The 22,699-nt window shown below is 46.0% G+C and overlaps 1 protein-coding gene across 1 annotated transcript in view; it reads right to left on the bottom strand.

Moving 5' to 3' along the window:
* NCOR2 (nuclear receptor corepressor 2) overlaps nt 1-22,699 on the bottom strand; it is a 218,467-nt gene that overhangs the window by 39,764 nt on the left and 156,004 nt on the right. Inside the window, 6 exon segments of the mRNA XM_087942977.1 lie at nt 556-642; nt 2,471-2,605; nt 11,722-11,872; nt 16,901-16,995; nt 20,660-20,764; nt 20,948-21,047. Of these exon segments, the coding sequence (XP_087799103.1) occupies nt 556-642; nt 2,471-2,605; nt 11,722-11,872; nt 16,901-16,995; nt 20,660-20,764; nt 20,948-21,047 (673 nt within the window).

The raw sequence follows: 22,699 nt of genomic DNA, 5'->3' as shown, positions 1-22,699 counted from the left end.
GTCTGTTGTGGACATTCCTTCATTGTAGTTTGTTTTAGTTTTTTATTTCACTTCTATCTGCTCATTAAGTTGGGACTGTCTTGCTTTCTTTTGAAGACTATTTTTGAATGAATTTTATCTCAAAACTGAGAATTATTGAACAGTGGGGCCAAGTTGGAGGCATTAAAGGACATTTATTTACCTTTTTGGATTTTGTTACATTTGTGTTACACTCCAGGTCATGACAAAAACCTTACCTTAAGACCAGGGACGTCCAACCTTGGCAACTTCAAGACTTGTGGGCTTCAACTCCCGGAGTTCCCCAGCCAGAACTAGAACTCACCGCCTCCTGGTAATTGGCCACCCAGCCTGCTTTCATGCCCAAGGCGGGACTAGGATTTATGCTAGCTGGGGAACTCTGGGAGTTAAAGTCCACAAGTCTTAAAGTTGCTATGTTTGGAGACCCCCTGCAAAGTGAGACAAATTTCCACCTTGTTTCTTCCAACGTTAAGCGGGGGGACACACACACACACAATGGACACCCAGAAAGTTCTCCTATCTTTTTTGCATGATTACCTTGTGTGATGGAACCTCGGATATGATGTGGATCCTTTAAGTTGAGCGGACTGTGCCTCTCGGAGGGAATGGCTCGTCCCATTAAACCTAAAATGATCCCCCACACACCCAGAAAATAACAATTAAAACCGTGACATTTCCAAGCATGTAAATCTTTCATACACCAAGATGGATCAGTCTCAGGTTTTGAATGCCCTGATAAGCAGACCGAAGAAAAAGATTGAAGGATCTATTTTGGGTTTTTCTTTTTCTTTGCTGCAAAACAAGATCTCCAAATTCCACCACCTCGAAGAACTGTGCGTTATTTTGAAACTTCTTTTAAAATTCCCCTTCTAGTTAAAAAGGAATGACCGAGGACAGGAGGGAGGTTGTTTACACACTAGAAAATAAAATTTCCCAGGGAAATGTCTACATTCTCCCTGTTTCTACCCCGTTGCTGCGCTTCGCCGGCATCCTGGGCAGACGGCGGCGGAATCGGACAGTGGGGAAGAACGGGGACCAGTCTAGGAATCTGGGGAGGACTCGGACGAGGGTCCTGTGTCCGATGCAGAGATGGGTCCAGGGCCATCTGGGAGTGGGGTGCTGACTCCGGAGCCTCTGGAGTCTGGCAGCAGCGAGGCAGAGGAACAAGGGGAGCCTGTTTCCAGTGCGCGTGTGCACAGAGCTGCCAGAGGGCAAGAGCAGCTGAAACAAAAGGGGCTACTTGGGAGTAAGGCTTAGAGGTGATTGTCCCTCCCCTAAGGTATAAAGGACAGGCAAAGGTAGAGAAACCTTTGCAGGAAGCAAAGTCGTTCACTCTGTTTGGATTAATCCTTGAAGCTCTGTGTGGACTTTGTACTTCGATTGGTTTTTTTTCAGTTCAGTTGGCACTTTAGGTGTTGGCAGCAGTTCAAAGAAGAGAAAGGTGGGTGCTTATCTCGAGGGACTGTTTGGGACTCATTATGGGCTGGGAATGAACATAATTCCCAGCGTTGAAATAAAACAAGACTTGTTTGGACTAAGCGTGTGCTTAATTACGGTCTTGGGAAGTCTTGGTCACAACACCTGTAGAGGCAACGTTCTGGGAAATAATTAAATATTTTTATCAATACACCTAGTCTTTAACTTACAACCATTCACTTAGTGACCATTCGACACTACAGTGGCACTGAAAAAAAATGACTTATTGCTGGTTTTCCCGTGGTCATGTGATCAAAATTCAGGCATTTGGGAACTGGCATGTATTTATGACCGTTGCATGTGCCGAGGTCATGTGATCATGAATGTGCAACCTTCCCAGCTCGCTTCTGACAACCGAAGTCAATGGGGAAGTCACGTCCGTTTTAACGACTGTTACGGTTCACATAACAATTGTGGTGATTCGCTTAACAACTCTAGCAGAGAGTTGTTGTAGCCTGTCGCCCAAATCAGATGAGGCGTGGGAATCCCGGTCAGCATCAGGGCAACATGAGAGCTCCGAGGGAGAAGAGGGAATGGAGCTGGCAGCGAGAGAGAGACAGAGGCAGAGCCTGGGCTGCCAATCGGTCCTCAGATGGAGAGTCAACAGCCCCTTCTGGAGGTGGCTGATAAGGAAGAGGAGGAAGATCTGGATCCAGTGCCTGATGCGCAGATGCACAGAAGGCAGAGGAGAGGAGAGCAGGGGAAATCTATGGGCCGGTTCTTGGGACAGAAGAGCCACCACTGCTGGACTCGTTTGCCTGCGGTGAGAGACAAACGTTTTGCCAGGGCTGCTGGCGCTCCTAATAAAGGAATCGTTGATTTAAATCCAGAGGATTTGTTGTACAAAAGTAGTAATACGGGGCGCAGCTTAACAAGGGCCTTGCTTAGCAGTGGAAATTCTGGGCTCCGTGCATTGATGGTCATAACTCAAGGACTACCTGTATGATTGCTTCCGAGCTGCTTTATCAAACCCCACCTTCTATATTAGCAGAGGATATCAGCCTGGACGTTCTCCCTTCCATCATGTCATACGTCCTCTTGGCGCCTGTCATCTCCTGCATCGCCGCGTTGCTCCTGCTGTTCTCTTTAGGGACCTGGTTAGCAACCCCACCTGGGAAGAGGGAGAAGACAAGGAAAATGAGGAGAGCAAAGACACTCTGTGGAACTCCGTGCCCGGAAGGAGTCACGCCCCGCTACACGAGCGACACCAAGGACTGTTTCTATTGGAATGGTGTTCGTGAACCACAACCCAAATGGTGTGCCTTGACTCCTGAACCTCGCCACTCTGAATCTGAATCTGGACCTGGCTCACGAGATCTGCTCCAAACTGAGCTCCTCGGACACCACCGCAGGATTTTCCAGCGCACCACTCCGATTGGCGACTCTTTGTGAATGTTGCACACCTGACATAAAGAGCTTTGCAGGGAACATTTGTCTCTATCAGGACAGAAGTTGCCTTCAAAAGTTGTGGGAGCTTCATCCCTGGAAGCTTTTCAAGAAGAGACCGGACTGCCATCTGTCAGAAATGGTGTAAGGTCTCCTGCTTGGGTGAGGGGTTGGACTAGATGACCTACAAGGCCCCTTCCAACTCTGTTAGCAAGGATAAACTGATTGAACGGTCTTTTTTTTTTTTTTGGCAAGCCTCGTTTGTCGATGGAGATTCTATCCAGATCGTGGTTGTTCCCAAAGGTGCTTTTTTTTCAAGAGGCAAACTTGGACTTCCTTCGTTTTTTTCCTTGAAGACGTTTTGCTTCTCATCCAAGAAGCTTCGACCAACGGTGGATCTTCTCACAGCCACAGAGTCAGCCATCGGGAAAGATAAACTGGCAGACCAGAGGCAGAACAATGAAGGATGAAGGTACCTGAACCCTTCCTTCCCCAGTGCCAAAACAACCCCTCCACCCTCACAATTCGTCGAATTTGAGACAGCTGTCTGAAATGGTCTAGGGCAGGGTGTCCAACCTTGGCAACTTTAAGACTTGTGGACTTCAACTCCCAGAATTCCTCAGCCAGCAAAGCTGGCTGAGGAATTCTGGGAGTTGAAGTCCACAAGTCTTAAAGTTGCCAAGGTTGGACACCCTGGTCTAGGGTTTCCTGCCTAAGCAGGGGTTGGACTAGAAGACCACCAAGGTCCCTTCCAACTCTGTTTTCTATTCCTTTCCTGTTCTATTCCTACTCTATTGTATTCTATTCTATTTTTATTCTATTTCTTTCCTATTTTTCTATTCTATTCTATCTATTCTTTCCTATATTCTGTTCTTTCTATTTCTATTCTATTCTTATTCCATATCTATTCTTATCCTATTCTATTCTTATCCCTATTCTATTCTGTTCTATTCTTATTCCATATTCTTATTCAATTCTATTCTATTCTATTCTAATCTTTCTGTTCTTTCTATTCTATTCTATTCTATTCTTATTCATATTCTATTCTATTCTATTCTATTCCATACTATTCTGTTCTTTCCCATATCATTCTATTCCATTCCATTCCATTCCATTCCATTCCATTCCAGAACAGAGAGCAATGACATCCATAGGAAGACATCCGAACATCACTCTCTTGCCAGCTGTTAGAGGAAGATGCACCATTATTCTGAACACAGATGACTACAAGGCCAAAGTGAACCGTTTTCGGAAGGACACCGCTACCCATGAGGCTCTGAAGAGGGATCCTACCAGCAGCTTGAAGAAAAAAAGCGTTGATTTCCTGCAATGATCAGAAGATTCTTGCATGAGAAGCCAAAAGTCTTTAAGGGGGAAAAACAAAACAAAGAAAGTCCAATTGCCTCTTGAAAAAAAAAAGAGCACCTTTGGGACAAGCCTCATTTAGTACAGAAAACAAAACGCCTCCTTTGTGTATTTGTGTGTGTGTGTGTGTGTGTGTGTGTGTGTGTGTGCTTAGCCCGGGACAGGACAGCTGGCACATTAATGAAGTCATGCTGTTTTTTACAATTTGCCATCCACGGGGCCTGGGGTTTTGCGACGATGCGTATTTTTATACCGATCTGTTTTCTAATCGATTACTGTGTTGGGTATGCAGCGGGATCAGTGTTTATGACAACTGAAGTGGCACATGTGCTCTCTGAGCTTGGTGGTTTTCTTGCAGACGTTTCATGACCCAACTAGGGGACATAATCAGTGCTGGAAGGGAGGGGGTTGTAGGGAGGGGGGAGGAGGAGGCAACTCTGGGGTCCTTGGTGCTCTCTGAGCTTGGTGGTTTTCTTGCAGACATTTCATGACCCAACTAGGTGACATGATCAGTGCTGGAAGGGAGAGGGGTTGTAGGGAGGGGGGGGGGAGGAGGAAGGCAACTCTGGGGTCCTTGGTGCTCTCTGAGCTTGGTGGTTTTCTTGCAGACGTTTCATCACCCAACTAGGTGACATGATCAGTGCTGGAAGGAGAGGGGGGGGGAGGAGGAGCAACTTGGGGTCCTTGTGCCTCTGAGCTTGGTGGTTTTTGCAGGGGGGGACATCATCAGTGCTGGAAGGGAGGGGTTGTAGGGAGGGGAGGAGAGGCAACTCTGGGGTCCTTGGTGCCCTCTGAGCTTGGTGGTTTTCTTGCAGACATTTCATGACCCAACTAGGGGACATCATCAGTGCTAGTTTAGTCTAGTTCAGGTAATGAAACATCTGCAATAAAACAAGCAAAGAGAGACCACCGAGGAGACCCTACAGCCTCCCTTCTCCGCCACTCCACAAACCCCACTCCTTACAAGTACTGATGGTGTTACCAAGTTGGGTCATGAAATGTCTCCCAAGAAAACAACCAAGCTCAGAGAGCAGCACCAAGGACCCCACAATACTCCTTCTTCCCATCTTCCTCTTCCTCTTCTTCACGGCAAAACCCCACTCTCTTCTAACATGGATGATGTTCCCTAGTTCGGTCGTGAAACGTCTGCAAGAAAACCACCAAGCTCAGAGAGCAGCACCAAGGACCCCACAATCCTCCTTCTTCTCATCTTCCTCCTCCTCCTCTTCTTCTCCACTCCACAAACACCACTCCTTCCTAGCACTGATGACGTTACCTAGTTGGGCCGCGAAACACCTGCAAGAAAACGAGCTGAGAGAGCACCAAGGAGCCCTCAAAACTGTATTTTTTTTTCCTACGTCTTCCTTTTCAAATCCACTCCACCCCACCCCCCAGCCCTGATCTTCAGCCCCCATGTTTTGAGACACACAGGATGTGTGTGTGTGCATCTCTTTATGATGTGTGTGGTGCAAGCGTCGCCAGAAAGTTACGGCTTGCATCCTGTCATCAAGGAACATCTGCTCCGAAGTGTTTCTAGGGCGAGGATAAGAAGAAGAAGAAAAAAAAAAAGAAGAAGAAGAGACGAGCCCCCCACCCCTCCTTCCAGCCGACTCCGGTTCAATTACGGCAAAAGGAAACACGGGAGGAAAAAGGAAAATGCTTCCCTCAACATTTTCTCCCTGCTTCTCTGCAGATGAGCCATTATCCCCGTTAAGAATCACCAATCTTCTGCAATTCAGCCGGGAGATGCTGCAAAATTTCACCTCATTAGAGACCTTTTATATTGAGGAAAGCATCATTGCAGCATCCAGGCACGTGGGGGTGGGTGGGTGGGGGGCTATTTTCCCACCCCCCCCAACTGCCCCCCCCATTCCTGCCCATTTGAACACAGAGTCACAGCTGCCTTTCCTTTCGCCGGTCCTTTCCTAGAACTATGAAAAATCTTAACTAGAGAAAACTCTTAAACCCTTATTTTGTTTTGTTTTTTATTTTGGAGTGGGAGGGGAGAAAATATATATTCTCACATGCATACACACACACAAACACACACAGTTACGACCTCCAGTAATCCTCCAGTTGCGGCCAAACAGATAACAGATAATCAAGAGTTGGAAGGGACCTTGGAGGTCATCTAGTCCAACCCACCGCCCAAGCAGGAGACCCTACTAACCATTTTGAAAGTCTCAAGCGATGCTGCTCCCAACAACTCCAAGATCCCTCTCTCGGGGTTCCTGCTATTGAGCCTGGTTTTCACCCAATCTACTATACGTGTACAATATGTATACAGGTCTAAGTGAAGACCTGCCTAATTTCACCAGCACAAAGTGTTCCGTGGAGGAGGGTCCCCCAACCCTATCCGAGCTGGTAGGGTGGGTAGATATCCGTAGGGAAAGGCGGCCTGCAGGTTTAACAGAATAACAAAAGTTGGAAAGGGACCTTGTAGGTCATCTAGTCCAACCCGCCCTGCCCAAGCAGGAGTCCCCTACACCATTTCTGAGGGATGGCAGTCCAGTCTCTTCTTGAAAGCCTCCAGTGATGAAGCTCACACAACTTCTGAACACAACGTCTGTTCCACTGGTTGATTGTTCTCAGGGTCAGAAAATTCCTCCTTATTTCCAGGTTGAATTTCCCCTTGTTCAGTTTCCATCCATTTATTCCTTGTCTGGCCTTCGGGTGCTTTGGAAAATAGCTTGACCCCCTTCCTCCTCTCTGGGGCAGCCCCTCAAATATTGGAAGATGCTCTCCTGTCTCCCCTGGTCCTTCTCTTCCCTTGACTAGCCAGGCCCAGTTCCTGCAACTGTTCATTGTATGTCTCATTCTCCAGTCCCCTCATCATCCTGGTTGCTCTTCTCTGCACTCTTTCTAGCATAGCTGTCTAATGAGATATCTCAACCAGAAACAAACAAGAATTGGAAGGGACCTTGGAGGTCATCTAGTCCAACCCCCCGCCCAAGCAGGAGACCCTAGAACATTTCTGACAGGTGGCAGTCCAGTCTCTTCTTGAATGCCTCCAGGGATGAAGCTCCCACAACTTCTGAAGGCAACTTCTGTTCCACGGGTGGATTGCTCTCACTGTCAGAAAAATTCTCCTTATTTCCAGGTGGAATCTATTACCTAGACACACAATTGAGCCCCAAAATGGATGTTGCTCAGTGAAATGTTTGTCCAGTGAGTTTTGCCCTATTTTACGACCTTTCCGGCCCAAGTTATTAAGTGAATCACTGCTAGTAACATGATTGTTAAGTGAATCTGGCTTCCCTATGGATTTTTGCTCGTCGAAAGGTCGCCAAAGAAGATCCTGGGACGCTGCAACCGTCGTAAGTACATACCAGTTGCCAAGCATTGGAAAGTTTGATTGTGTGACCATGAGAGGTCATGAGTGTGAAAAGCGGTCCTAAGTTACTTTTTTCAGCCCCGTTCTAATTTTGAACGGTCACTAAATGAACTGTTGTAAATTCCACAGCCAGCCATGGAAAGAGTGAGAAAGGAACTCAAGAGACCACCCACCTTGATTCAACAGGTAGTCCTTGAGTTACCACAGTTCATTTAGTGACCGTTTGAAGTCACAACAATACTGAAAAAGTGACTTGGGACCATTTTTCACACAACCATTGCAGTGTCCTCACAGTCATCATCATCATCCTCACCTCCTTTTAATGATCCCATAAATCCCTTGTGGGGTGGAGTCTGGACAACTGAATGGAGCGGAGTATTTCCTGGCCAGATGCCCTTCCTGTCGCCAATGCGGAATTTTGTTCGGCAGATAGAATCACAATATGCCCAGAGAGAGAAATATCTGCTTCTACCTAGGATCGAACTCACAGCCTCCCGATTGTGAGGCGAGAGCTCCACCGCTCGCAATAACCTAATCAAAATCAGGACACTTGGCAACTGACTCGTCTTTACGACGGTTGCAGTGTCCCAGCGGTCATAATGCGATCCCCTTTGGGGGCGACCGCCTGACAAGCGAAGTCAATGGAGACCAGATTCACTTAACGACCTTGTGCCTATCGGAACAACCGTGGTGATTCACTTAACGACTGTGGCAAGCAAGGTCACAAAATGGGCCCAAACGCACTCAACTGAACAGCTGAGCCACAGAAATCTGGGCCTCAATGCTGGTCATTAATCAAGGACTTGCCTGTATTTGGTATAAGAGGGAGCCAGAAGCAGAGGAGGTTTTTTGTGTGTGTGTGGTTGTACCCTATAATCGTGACGGCAAACCTATGGCACGCGTGCTGGAAGTGGCACGCAGAGCCATTTCTGCCGGCACGCAAGAGGTCACTCAGAACAGTCCCACTGCCCATGCCTGTGTGCGTGTGTGCCCCCACCAGCTAGCTGATTGTCGGGCATCTGTCACGCATACGCATGGGGGAAATGCGCACGCATGCACAGGGAGTGGGGCGCACGCAGGGTTGCATGCCTATGTGCAGAGGTGCACGGTGTGGGGGGGTCACATGCACAGAGGCATGCAGTGTGCAACGCAGGCAGGGGGAGTCACACATGCATTGCATTATGGGTGGAGGCAGGCGTGCGTGCCCACACGCGCATGCGCACACTTTCGGCACACAACGAGGAAAAGGTTAGCCACCACTGCCCTATAACTACCAAGTACGGCAGCGTTCTTAACCATCTCTTCGACCTTGGCAACTTTTAAGGGATGTGGACATCAACTTCCAGAAATCAGAATTCTGGGAGTTGGAGTCCACGAGGTTGCCAAGGTTTGCGAAAGCCTGTCCTAAGGTTCTTCCACTTTGTCTGGGTCACATTTTCCCCCCCTCCCTGATTTTCCCCGACATCTTGGCTGTCTCTGCCAAGGGTCTTTTGAACATCTCTTGGCTGAACCTCCTCGCTCGACACTTGTTCTCTAGGACAAAAGCTAAGCAGGAGCTCGAGAGGAGGAAGATGTCTCGTCTGATCCTGGAGAACTTGACCCACAGACATTTGTTGTGTCTATAATGCAAGCTTGGAGACCTGACCGAAACCCTCCAGGGATAATCCATGCTCTGTTCAATCTCCATGAAGAAAACAGCTCTCAAAAACTCAACGGAGTTGTTGTGGCCCGCCAGCGACCAGCGGAGCTGGCAGCAGATTCAGACAGTGAGGAGGTTGGGGAGGAACATGGGCCAGTCCTGGAGTCTGGAGGAAGCTGCTCTGCGTCGGAGGCAGAGGTGGGGCCAGGGCCGCCGGGACAGTATCAGCTGTCTTCGGAGTCGGACATCAGTGGGGCAGAAGAACAGCTGGAGCCTATTCCCAGTGTGCGCATGCACAGAACTGCCAGGAGAAGGGAACAGCTAAGGAACAAGGGTCGACTAGGGAGTAAAGCGACAGGTGGACGGTGAATGGCCCCTCCCATAGGGACTAAAGAGGAGCGAAAGGGGAGTGGGGCTTTGCAGGAGGCAATTAGTTCAATTCATTAGGGTGAAGATCTGTTCCTGCATTCTTGCCAAGTATTGTTGGCTACAGTATGGCATCTGAAAGATATCAGCCTGCCAACTCTCCAAGCCTGATAAAGGTCTGTAACTGTAAAATAAATAAAAGGGGTTTATTGGGATGAGAAGTTGGCTTTGTACTGTTGGGGAAACCTAGGTCAGAACGCTAATGTTAGTCCACCACAAGCATCCCCGCCAGTTTAGAAAGCGAGGAGGTAACGTTCTCCGCAGCATCCCATCTCTTACTCAACATACGCCCTTTGAGGAACACTGAGGAATTCGTGTACCTCCAATCTTTCCTTCAGCAACTCAAGGTGGCACGTGCGTCTTGCAAGAAAAGATCTTGAGAAGGTGGCTAGGCTGAGAAGAGGGACAGAGGCAGGCCCAAAGTCCGCCAGCGAGCTTCCACAGCCAACAAAGAACTCAAACCTGGTACCCAGTCCAAGCATTTCAACACGACACCATCCCAGCTTTCGAGAAGAACCCCAACCGATGCCCCGCAGAACCGAGTGGACTCTTGAGAGAACCATTCTCCAACATCACTTTTTGGGGAACACAAGCTGTTGGCCGAGACCTCTTGTGCTTGGTTTCAATGTGGTAAGATAGATAATCAGAGTTGGAAGGGGCCTTGGAAGGGTCCTCTAGTCCAACCCCCCACCTAAGCAGGAGACCCTACACCGTTTCTGACAAATGGCAGTCCAGTTTCTTCTTGAAAGTCTCAAGTGGTGGTGCAAGTGGTTAGAATGCAGTGTTGCAGGCAAACTCACTGTCGGGAGTTCGATCCTGAATGGCTCAAGGTTGACTCAGCCTTCCCTCCTTCCAAGGTCGGTAAAATGAGGACCCAGATTGTTGGGGGCAAAAGGCTGACTGTGTAAACTGCTTAGAGGGGGCTGGAAAGCACTGTGAAGTGGTATATAAGTCTAAGGCAGGGGTCTACAACCTTGGCCACTTTAAGCCTGGAGGACTTCAACTCCCAGAATTCCCCAGCCAGCTAGTGTTATTGCCCTCCCTCCCTCCCTCCCTTCCTTCCTTCCTTCCTTCCTTCCATCCATCCATCCATCCATCCATCCATCCATCCATCCATCCATGCTGCACAGTGATTAGAATGCACTATTGCAGGCAAACTCTGCCCACTGTTAGCAGTTCGATTCTGACTGGCTCAAGGTTGACTCAGATTTTCCTCCTTCCGAGGTGGGTAAAAATGAAGACCCAGATTGCTGGGGGCAAGGGGCTGACTGTGTAAACCGCTCAGAGAGGGCTGGAAAGCGCTGGGAAGAGGCATATAAGTCTAAGCGCTGTTGCTAATATTCAGGATCAATCAACACAACCCAGCTAGCCTGCCGCACCAACATCTTTCAGCTTTAGAAGAGGACGTAGCAGACTCAATTCAAAGAAAACCCCCCCAAAGACGTAACCTCACGGTCAGAAGCCTCCAGCAATCTTCTCATCTAGCTCAGCTTACATCTAAAATTACATTTTGTCTGCCAAACAGCCGTTACGGGACGGACTTCCTAAGGGCCTGGCTTTGGCCCCACGGTGAAGATAAGATGCAACGGATGGAAAAAATGCTAATTCGGAGAAAAGAGCGTCCTTGCAGAGGGACACTCAACCCACAGGGCTCGTGGTTTGCAAAGAGCATGAAGGAGCATCTCGGGGCATCGCAGATTGGTATCTGGCCCTTGTTCACCCCCTCGGCTGTACTCAAGCATACTCTGTCTTAATCCTGAGGGGCACAGAGGACATCCGTGCTGACCTTAAACTCGGACTGTCCTAGCCTGTAAACCGAGCTTTCCTTTGTAGACCAGCAGTGCCAGTTCACACGGGAACACCAGAAATCCGGAGAGGAAACATTACTCGGTGGGCCGGGCCTCCTACTAGAACTTAGAATAGAGTAGAGCTGTTCCGGTAGGCCACGCCCACCCAGCAACTGGGCTGCAAAACGGTTGCTGGGATTTGTGAATCCCACCCCTGCTCCCCTTGGGAGATTTCCCTACCTGTGGGGGCGACCGAGCCGTGGGGATTCCCATCAAAGCACGCTACTCACCGTCGTAAGTCAGGATGTGGCCTTTCTTCCCCTCGTAAATGACATGTCCCTTGGGCAAGGCCTCCTCTCTCGCCTTCTCCGCTCGGCTGGGGCTGTCTTCTCCAATTACCTTAGTAATGGTTCCTTTGTACAGCACTTCAGCTGGGGTGCCCTTGGAAAGAAACCAAGAGCCTTATTTAACGGCATCACGAGCAATTAAGGCAGAGAAACAGCAAAGCAGAAGAGCACACGGGCGTAAACGCAGGCCCCGCTGGACGAGCAATGAATTCCAAGGAACGGACCGAACAAAGGAGAACAAATATTGAGCCAATACCAGCTGGGGACTTGTTTCCTGCCACACGCAACAGGCAGAAGACTACAGTCGAACGATCAGAAGAACCACCAGGATGGCGAGATCAAGTTTTGGGGCGGGCATTAGGTTTTGTTTAATGTTAGGAGGAACACGGGAAGAGCAGACAATGGCAAAGATCAGATTCTGCAGAACTAGGAGCTAGGAAAGGAGCCAGAGATGGGAGAGCTGTGAAGTAGAAGGTGAAGCTGAAATGAAGGTAGATGTGTACACACACACACAGACACACACACACGCACAGTGTGTACAAAACACATCCTGCTGCCTCTCCCTTTCAGCCCCCTACAGTTCTCTTCCAGCATTACTGTTTATTCCTCTCTACAAACGTATCAGGTTGTACAAGATTGTTTTCCTTTCCTTTGGCCCTTGTGGAATGAGGCCAGGAAATTTCTCTCTGTGAATACAGGTTCTTTGTTTGAAGGGATCAGGTTGACTATCCTGCTCGGAAGCTCAACATCCAGGCATAGAAAATACTTCTTCCGACTTAGATCTCTGCCCTATCCCTATCATGAGCCCGTGGTGGCGTAGTGGTTAGAATGCAGAACTGCAGGCTACTTCTGTTGACTGCTGTCTGCCTATAGTTCGAACCTTACCGGTTCAAGGATAACTTAGCCTTCCATCCTTCCGAGGTTGTTGTTGTTGGCTCTGGTTGACTCTGTAAACCACTTAGAGTGGGGCTGTAAAGCACTATGAAGTGGTATATAAGTCTGCTATTTCTATTGTTCTTCTTTTTCCCCTTAATTCCTTCCTTCCGTCCATCCATCCATCCACCCACCCAACATCCATGGTATGCAATGCTTAGAATGCAGCATTGCAGGCTAACTCTGCCCACGACTAGCAGTTCAATTCTCACCGGCTCAAGGTTGACTCAGCCTTCCACCCTTCCAAGGTGGGTAAAATGAGGATCCAGATTGTTGGTGGGGGGGACAAGAGGCTGACTCTGTAAACCGCTCAGAGAGGGCTGTAAAAGCACTGTGAAGCGGCATATAAGTCTAAGTGCTATTGCTATCCAAGCCCATCGACCAACCTTGGGTCTCAAACATCCATTCTCTAAGAACGAGAGGCGGATAAATGACACGCTTGATGTTTGGGTTCGCTGGGAATCAGGTCTGGATTCTTTTGCACGCCAAGCACACACCTTGCCACCGAGCAACATTTCCCGTTCCTCAAATGACTGGGTAGGGCCCCTAAAGCTCTAGATTGTATCCAACTGCAGGACCAGACTTGACAAGCACATGACGAGCGGGTTGGTGGCGCCCCTGCCAGAGATACGGACTAATATGCTTAAAGATAAGCACGCCTACATCTAAATGTTCACAAGCATGCTCAGTCTATACTACCTACCCTGACTTGTGGTTGACTCACAGTCGGGAACATTTTTCAACAAAGATGCTGCTTTTTGAAACCCTAACTCTTATACCTATTTAAGATGATGTCACTGTTATCAATGGGTGACTCCTGGCAATTGATGCCCTAGGTCAACGGTTCACAACTTCTGGTCCACGAACACCTGGGAGGCCATGAGGTCATCCCAAGGGGCCTGAGAATATTGGATGCAATCTAGTGCTTTAAATCCTGACTTGGGTCTTGGCAGTGCGTGACCATGGTCCGTGGCCCCAAAAAGGTATTTAAAGGGCTCCACGAGGAAGAAAAGGTGAAAACCACAGCCCTAGATCGGCTGTGCCACCAGTGTCACTCTGGAATTCAAATGCGGTCGAAGGAGGTTGAGATTATACGTAGGGCTTCACCGTGTCTGCACATGTTTCGGTAGTAGCTAAGGTGGAGAAGTTTCATTACCACATACTACTATTGATCTCTTAGGGGACGCGGTGGCTCAGTGGCTAAGACACTGAGCTTGTCGATCAGAAAGGTCGGCAGTTCGGCGGTGCAAATCCCTAGCGCTGCGTCACGGAGTGAGCTCCCGTTCCTTGTCCCAGCTTCTGCCAACCTAGCAGTTCGAAGTAGAGAAATAGGGACCCCTTTGGTGGGAAGGGAACAGCGCTCCGTGCGCCTTCAGCATTTATTTTTTTAAAAAAATTGCCATCGTAAAGTTGAGGAGTACTCGCCGTTTATGTGTCGATAGCATCACAGTGCACACAAATGCCCATGTGAGGGTCTGCATGACCATTGCAAACGATGGGACTCAATGCCAAGGATGCATTGTGCATCCCAACACAAATGGATGAAAAACCGCCATAAATGAGATTAAAATCCCTGGGAGGGGTTAGTGTTTTTTTAAAGGCCTCAGACGGGGTTATTTTGGATGCAACAGACGGTTTTGCAGGGATCCCAGATAAGTTCTGAATTATCTTATTATTCTGCATCTTAAGACAGGAAACCAGCCCTCCTATCTGATGCTATCTAAACCGGTAATTGGGAAAGTAATGCTCACCATTAATTAAAGATTCGGGGATGACACATACTGCAAGCCTCCTGTATTTTTAATTTTTTTCCCCCCAGGGATAGCAGAGTTGCATTGCAGAGTTCTGCCCCTTTCTGCTAGGTTAACCCTTCAATTTGGGGGGGATTTATTAATTCATTAAATTTACATAGTTTCCTGTTACAGGAAGTGGTTCTGGACAGTGTTGTGGCTTGTCAGCTGTTGGCCCCTTCAGCAGCCGAATCAGAGGAGGAGGAGGAGGAGGAGAGGAGGAGGAGGAGGAGGCGGCATGGGAGTGAGGGTTAGCCTCAAGTCAACCTGGGAGCTTCGAGGGGGAAGAGGGAATGGAGCTTGCAGAGAGAGAGGGGGGGGGCGGAGCCTGGGCCATCCATCAGCCCTCAGATGGAGAGTCAACAGCCCCCAGGTCTGGAGGTGGCTGATGAGGAAGAAAGAACAGTGCCTGTGCCTGTCCAGTGCCTGATGCACAGAAGGCAGTGGAGAGGAGAGCAGTGGAAATCTATGGGCCGGTCCTTGGAACGGAAGAGCCACTGCTGCTAGTGAGGCCCACCCTAGCTCTGGGGATAAAAGGCAGGGGCGGAGATGAATAGATGTGGCGGACAACCATGCATCTCCCTGCCAGGCAGAGTTGTTAGCCTGCTGCGTGTGTGTGTGAGAGAGAGAAACTTTTTGCCAGATCCGCTGGCACTCCTAATAAAGGAATCATTGATTTAACTACAGAGGAGGCTGGGTCAGAACAGCATGCCAATCAAACAAAACGACGATAACAAAGTCATTAAAAAGTCTTCATTAGAAAATGACTGCATTGGAATACTGGACCCTAAAAACAAGAAAACAGTATTTCCAACTCAAATATTTGGAACGTAGCAAGAGGATAAACGTCTTCAAGAAGCAGCAAACTTGAATGTTTCAGTGGTAGCGAAGAACTTTTAACCACCATCCCTTGAGCTGAAAATGTTTTCATCCCCCCCACCCGACAAACTAGCTGTTTAAACAAAATCATAAAATCTACCCTAAAGACGATGGCTTATTTCAGCAGTGTAACGTTAGGATCCTTCAAAACTGTCTCATGGCAGCTGAACCCGAGGTTTGTTTTTCCAAGAAAAGGAGCTGAGAACTCCAAGCGTTCTCATAACGTAGCTTTAAAGATCTGAATGTCAGCCAGGGAGGAGGAGAAAAAAAAAGGAAAGACAGAAAAAAAAAGCCAAAGGGTAAAAAAAGAAAAAAGAATTCCCTCTGCTCCGTTTCCAGAGAAAGCAATAACTGGAGAGAGTACAAAGCTATCACCCATTTGGCAAGCCTTCTGTCTCTAGCGCTGATTGATGGGAACCATGAATTCTTTGCTGTGTGTGTGTGTGTGTGTGTGTGTGTGTGTGTGTGCGTGTGTGCACGCCTGGGGATGTGCACAGAAAGGAAAATGTCTGGAAAGAGCTTGAGGGATCTCAAAGCACAGTTCACGTTTCCTAAGGAAGAGACGCAGCTCGTCTTCTCCACCCGCTGAAGAACACCAACCACGTTCTGAACTTTGGTTGGGTTCCACCTGGGCCATTCCTTGTCAACAGGGTTGGCTTCAAGACCAGCCAAAAGTCTTTAGTAGGTAATAACCATCCCAGGTCTTCTTCATCATCTAGGACAGGGGTGTCAAACTCAATTTCATTGAGGGCATATCAGGGCTGTGTGTTGACCTCGGGATGGGGTCGCCAGGGTGGGTGTGGCTAGCATGACATCACTTGTGTCGGTGTGTGTGTGTGCCTGTGGTGGCCTGAGTGCTCTGCCAGTGAAAACAGGCTCCTGAGCTCTGTTTTTGGCTGGGACAGCCTCCCTGTAACCCTCTGGCAGTGAAAATGAAGCTTTGAGGGCCACACGTGGCCCCCTCACAAGCTCCGTTTTTGCTGGCAGAGGCACCGCAGGCTAGTCCTTTGCTATTTCCAGGGCATCCCCCGTGGGCCAGATCTAAGCACCTCGTGGGCCGGATCCGACCCCTGGGCCTTGAGTTTGACACACCTGATCTAGGACAATGTAGTTGTCAGGATTCTGGCAGTTACCCCAATTAAATCATGTGTCTCGAGCCAAACCTCCAAAATTTCAAAAGGATTTATGGGAAGTTAACATGTCCGGCACTGCCTGGGTGTAGCAGACTCTGAGGCGCATCATTCAAGCTTCCACACTGCTCTTTCAATCCCTTTCTGTTGGCAATTCCTCAATGACCATAGAAATATTTGATGAGTTGAGTTGACATTGGTTGGCTTCAAGACCAGCCAAAGGTCTGTGGTAGGTATTAACCACCCCAGGTCTTCTTCACCTTTTTGTGCCCTCATCAATCTTTGACCACACCTTTCAGAACATTCTCAACCATAGATCCTTCCTCATCACCAAGACACTTCTGGTGCACTCCTAGAAAAGCTACCCCCCCCCCCCAAGAGAAGACTTACATGTGTGATGGAACCCCGATATGTGATGGTAGATTCCGAAGGTGGCCTTGTGCTGGGAATCCCTTTAATGATGCTTCCACCCGACAAGGAGGTACCTGCAGGATACAATGAACAAGAAGAGCTGATAAGTTTCAAAAATCGTTTACTGGATGTCACCAACCTGCCTATTCCCGGACATTTGGGAGGGGAAATGCAGCTTCAGACAGATTGATGGGCTGATGAGCCCAGCACTGCTTCTACAGGTTGGAGAGTCCTTCCAATGGCTTAGACCAGGGGTGTCAAACTCAAAGCCCATGGACCAGAACGGTCCACAGGGAGCTTAAATCTGTATTTCCTATTCCATTACATTCCATTCATCTATCCTATCCTATCCTATCCTATCCTATCCTATCCTATCCTATCCTATCCTATCCTATTCCCTTCTATTCCCTTCCCTTCTATTTTATTCCCTATTCTATTCCCTTCTATTCTATCTCCTATTCTATTCTATTCCATTCCTATTCCCTATTCTATTCTATTCCATTCCTATTCCTATATTCTATTCTGTTTTATTCTATTCTATATTCTGTTCCCTATTCTATTCCATTCCCTATTCTATTTCATTCCCTATTCTATTCCCTATTCTATTCCATTCCTATTCCTAAATTCTATTCTAATTCTATTCTATTTTCTATTCCCTATTCTATTCCCTATTCTATTCCATTCCCTATTCTATTCCTCTTCCTCTATTCTATTCTATTCTATTCCCTGTTTTATTCCATTCCCTATTCTATTCCATTCCTATTCCTATATTCAATTCTATTCTGTATTATTCTATTCTCTATTCCATTCCCTATTCTATTCCATTCCATTCCTATTTCTATATTCTATTTTAATTCTATTCTATTCTATTTTCTATTCTATTCCCTATTCTATTCCATTCCCTATTTTATTCCATTCTATTCTAATTCTATTCTATTTTCTATTCTATTCCCTATTCTATTCCATTCCTATATTCTTTTTTTTTAATATAAATTTTATTTGGGTTTTCACAAAAACGTAATACAAATAAAACATCTTTTTTTGAGAATAGCATGATCCTGGGTTATCACTTCTTCATACAGACACAAACTCAATTTCATATTCATCTTTGTGTTCTATTCCATATCTTATAACTATTTTAACATTTTCTCCATAATTTTTCCCCTTGATTTTCTCAATTTTATTGTTAATTATCTCATATCTAAATTCAATTATATACCTTTTTCTAAGTTTCAATGTCTTTCCAATCATTATGTTTATACTTTTGTCTGTCCTGTTTCAATTTCATATTATCTTTTCTCATTAAACAAATTTTCCCTTGTAGTTACTAATTGGAGTATGACACCTTTATATGTTTTAATTTTATCCATTCAACTCTTATTTAAACTTCAATTTATGCCTTTAAAATTATAACATTCAATATAGTACATAACTTCCAATCGAATTCTGCTCTGCTTGGTACATTCTTAAAATACACACTATGTTCTTAAATATACCTACCTACCTACCTACATATATATATATGTACACACATACACACACACACACACACACACACACACACTGTATATATATATAACAATAGTAAATGAAACACTCATTCCATTCCAATTCAATTCTATCATTAATATTAGAATCTTAACATCTTTAACATTTCTTTTCAATTGAATATCATACTTCCTTGTGAACACTTATAAACTTTCCATAATTAATTCTTTTTTTTCCATATCTCTTCACTTATATTTTTATAAATCATTAATAATAATTAAAATGTTCCCATCCTTTCCTAATTTCATTCTCTCATTCACTTTATTTCATTTGTTTATTACCAAACCTTCCACTGCATTACAATAAGTATTTTATCCATCATTTTAATCATACATTGTTTCATATTTTCTAAAATTATTTCTATTTCTAATATAACAATACTATCTTATGTACCTTTGCAGAACCCCCTTTTCAATTAAATTTTCACACATTATCCCTAAATAGGTTTATACTTTCAATCCTTATACATTTTCCCTTTTTCTCTATATCTTGTTTCTGTCTTTTATAACTTCTTTTCCTTTCCTTCTTCCCCCTCTTCTTCTCCCTCTTTTTGCCCCCTTGTCTCTCTACTTCTAATTCTCTCTTCTGTGATCCTCTCTTCTGTTGTTTCCTAATATTGTAATTATTTTTCAAATTTCAAATTTCTTTTTTTCCCCCAAATCTTAAAGTTTTCACTCTCTTTCCCACCTTTCCTTTTTTTCCCCACATAAAATTGCTTGAACATTAAAGATGGCTTCTTCTTTGTCCCAACCTTCTTGTTCTACAAGCGTTTCTTGTTGTTTCTCATAGTTCCAGATCTCCATTTCTAAAAATTGAAATACAAAGCCAAAAGAACCTCTTCCTTCTTGTGCATCTTCTGTTTTTTAAGTTCCATTTTCAGTTCTTCTAAAAGTGATGCCATTTTAAACACTTTTAAACAACCACCAGATTGATTTTAGTCATTTAAATCCAATAGCCCAAAATCCAAAAATCACCAAGTAATCCAAATAATCCAAAGTTGTTTCTTCTTGCTTCTTTTTTCCACTTTCTCTTCCTGGGGTTCTATTATTTTGTTACATAGTTTCAGTTAGAATGTATCTTTTAGGAATCTTGTTAAGGTTTCGCTGTAACTTCCTTTTAGTTCCAGGCAGTCTCCTCCATTTTTCCAGATCCCGCCCTTTTATTCTTTCCTTTTCTCTCCTTTCCTGCTTTTAAAGGTTTTTGAGTATCCAAAAGTCTTTATTATACCTTTGACATTTTATTTTCAGCTTAAATGCCTACTGATCTCAAAGTGGATTTTTGTCAATTTCTTACTTAAATCTCTTAGTTGTCAGTATAAGGAAGGGAAGAAAAAAAAAAGCCAAATCCTTTCCCTTCCCTCTCTTCTTCGTTGCATCAACGGGAACAATGTTATTTTTTATAGTTCAAATTCCAGGGTACCTTACGTTGTTGCTTTTTCAGTTTAACCCAGTCAACCAAAACTTTCTCTTCTTATCTTCCTCCTGCACATTCTTTTCCGGTCAAGTTCTTCTTTGAGGTGGCCATTTCTGACCATCGCTGCAACCGCCTTCGGGAAAGGGAGTAATGACCAGCTGAGGAGGAGAGATGTGGCTCTCCTCAACCCTGCTGGCGGTCTCCTCCCTCTTCACCACCTCTACGGGATGGCTTAGCCCTGAATCCAGCTGGCTCAGGGCACTCCGGTGGCGAGCATGGATCGAAACTGCGCATGATCGCGGATTTCGGTCCGTCGCCGAAGCTCAAACCGGAAGTCCTCATATTCCTATATTCTATTCTATTCTATTTTCTATTCTATTCTATTCTATTCTAATTCTGTTCTATTCAATTCTATTTTCTATTCTATTCTATTCTATTCTATTCTATTCTATTCTATTCTATTCTATTCTATTCTATTCTATTCCATTCCATTCCTATACTCTATTCTATTCTATATTCTATTCTATTCTATTCCCTATTTTATTTTATTCTATTCCTATTCCTATATTCTGTTCTATTCTATTTTCTATTCTATTTTCCATTCCCTATTCTATTCCATTCCTATTTCTATTCCTATATTCTATTCTAATTCTAATTCTATTCTATTTTCTATTCTATTCCCTGTTCTATCCCATTCCCTATTCTATTCTATTCCTATATTCTATTCTAATTCTATTCTATTCATCATCATCGGCTTCCACCGTTCAAGAGGCTTACCTCGAAGAACAGAGCTCTCCTGCGAGGTCTGCACAACCAAGCTTTCAGGCTGACAAGTTTGACTTCGAGGAGAAAGCTGCTCTTGCTTCACTCCAGAAAACGGCACTGGAAAACAAGAATGTTACCCCACTTCACTTTTACTCTACCAGGAACAGAAGAAGAAACTGCTTGGACGACTAGCTGGTTTCAGCACACGGCTAGTGTCCCAACTAGATCCTCCCCTTCTTTGGTCAGCCGTGGCTCTGAGAACATCTCCCCACCACCAGGTCAGCACGAAGATCAACTTACCCAACTTCTTGGGATCCATTGTCAAAGGCAGAGCTACAGAACCGATGGAGACTTTTGCATGCTCTGAGCTGAACGGACCATGGAGCTGTAGAGGAATCCCCTGAAAGATCCATCAAAGAATATTAGTAGTGTTGGGGACACATTGAATGGTTTACTGGGGCATACAAAACCTTTGCCAGGCCAATTCTCGAATACAGCTCGTCCGCCTGGAACCCGCACTGTAAATCGGACATTAACATGATTGAGAGGGTTCAGAGGTATTTCTGGAGAAGAGTCCTCCACTCCTCCACTCACCCCTATGCCTCCAGGCTCGAAATTTTGGGCCTGGACAATCTGGAACTCTGCCGCCTGCGGCCCGATCTAAGCATAATTCACAAAATTGTCTGCTACAATGTCTTGCCTGTCCACTGGCAACTCATAAAATATTTCTCTGGTCTTTTTAGACTTGCCAACAGAAAGAGAGGGGGGAGCAGTGCGGCAGCTTGCAAACCGAAAGTGCATTCCATAAATGTTTTCAAAGATAGTAACTAGGTGACTGAAGTTTCTGTTGGGCAAAACTCTAACTGGAAAGCTTGATTGACTCTTGGCTATGGATGTGTCCCATTGGAGAATATGAATTACGATACACCCAGGCGATTGGGAAAACCAGACTCAAGGGTGACAATGAATGATGTGTCTCAGAGTCAGCTACACACCCCGACAGGCCGGATATGTTATCTCCCAATAAATCCTCTTGAAGTTTTGGAAGTTTGGTTCGAGACCCATGATTTAAATGGGGGTAACTGCCAGAATCCTGACAACAACGACTTCTTCAGCTTCAACCACAACAATACACCGGCAAAAAACTGATACAAACTCGATTGCAGAAAATACGACTTCAGCAACAGAATGGTCAACACCTGGAATGTCCTACCCGACTCCATGGTTACAGCCTCAACCCCTTGCAGCTTCAACCTCAAACTGTCTACCATGGACCTCACCCCATTCCTAAGAGGTCCTTAAAGGGGGCGTGCATAAGCACACCAGCGTGCCTACCATATCCCTGTCTTACTGTTCCCATTGATCTGTATCGACTTCCCTCATTCTTGTTTATCTTCACAGTTACACTTGTTATCTTGTACATGTTTGACAAACAAATAAATACAAATAAAATAAATAAACCAAAGCATGGGAGCAGCCATGTCCTTGAGCATGGTTTCATTGTTCCTCTTGATCTACTGGTTAGTGTAGGAGTGTCAAACTCAAGGCACATGGGCCAGATTTGGCCCACGGAGTGCTTAAATCTGGCCCGTGGGGCCACCCTGGAAACAGTGAAGGACTGGCCCACAGCGCCTCTGCCAGCGAAAATGGAGCTCAGGAGGGCTGCACATGCCCCGCCCAGGCTCCGTTTTCGGCGCGACAGCCTCCTGCAGCCCCCCGCCAGCGAAAATGGAGTGCTCCGTTTTCGCTGGCGGAGGGCTAGCAAAACAAACTAAAACAAAAAAAGGAGAAATGTTTCCCCTTTCGCATTTGAGCCTGCAAGAAGGGACAGGAAAGGAGAAAGGGAAAGGGGAAAAGCAAAGATGGGAAGAGGGGCAAGGAAGGAAAAAGAAGGGAAGGGAAACAGTGGTTGGATTCAAAAAAATTTTTACTACTGGTTCTGTGGGTGTGGCTTGTGGGTGAGGCAGGGGAAGGTTATAGCAAAATCCCCATTCCTTCCCCCACCCCACTAACCTGCTTTCCAGCTCCATTCTCCTGTGCAGGGCAACCAAA

The sequence above is a fragment of the Notechis scutatus genome, chromosome 13, assembly GCF_049901735.1.
Source record: "Notechis scutatus isolate UNSWTSFEM ecotype Mainland chromosome 13, rNotScu1.2, whole genome shotgun sequence".
NCBI lineage: Eukaryota > Metazoa > Chordata > Lepidosauria > Squamata > Elapidae > Notechis > Notechis scutatus.
The sequence above is the reverse complement of the archived record's forward strand: the minus strand, read 5'-3'. Positions and strand labels throughout refer to the sequence as shown.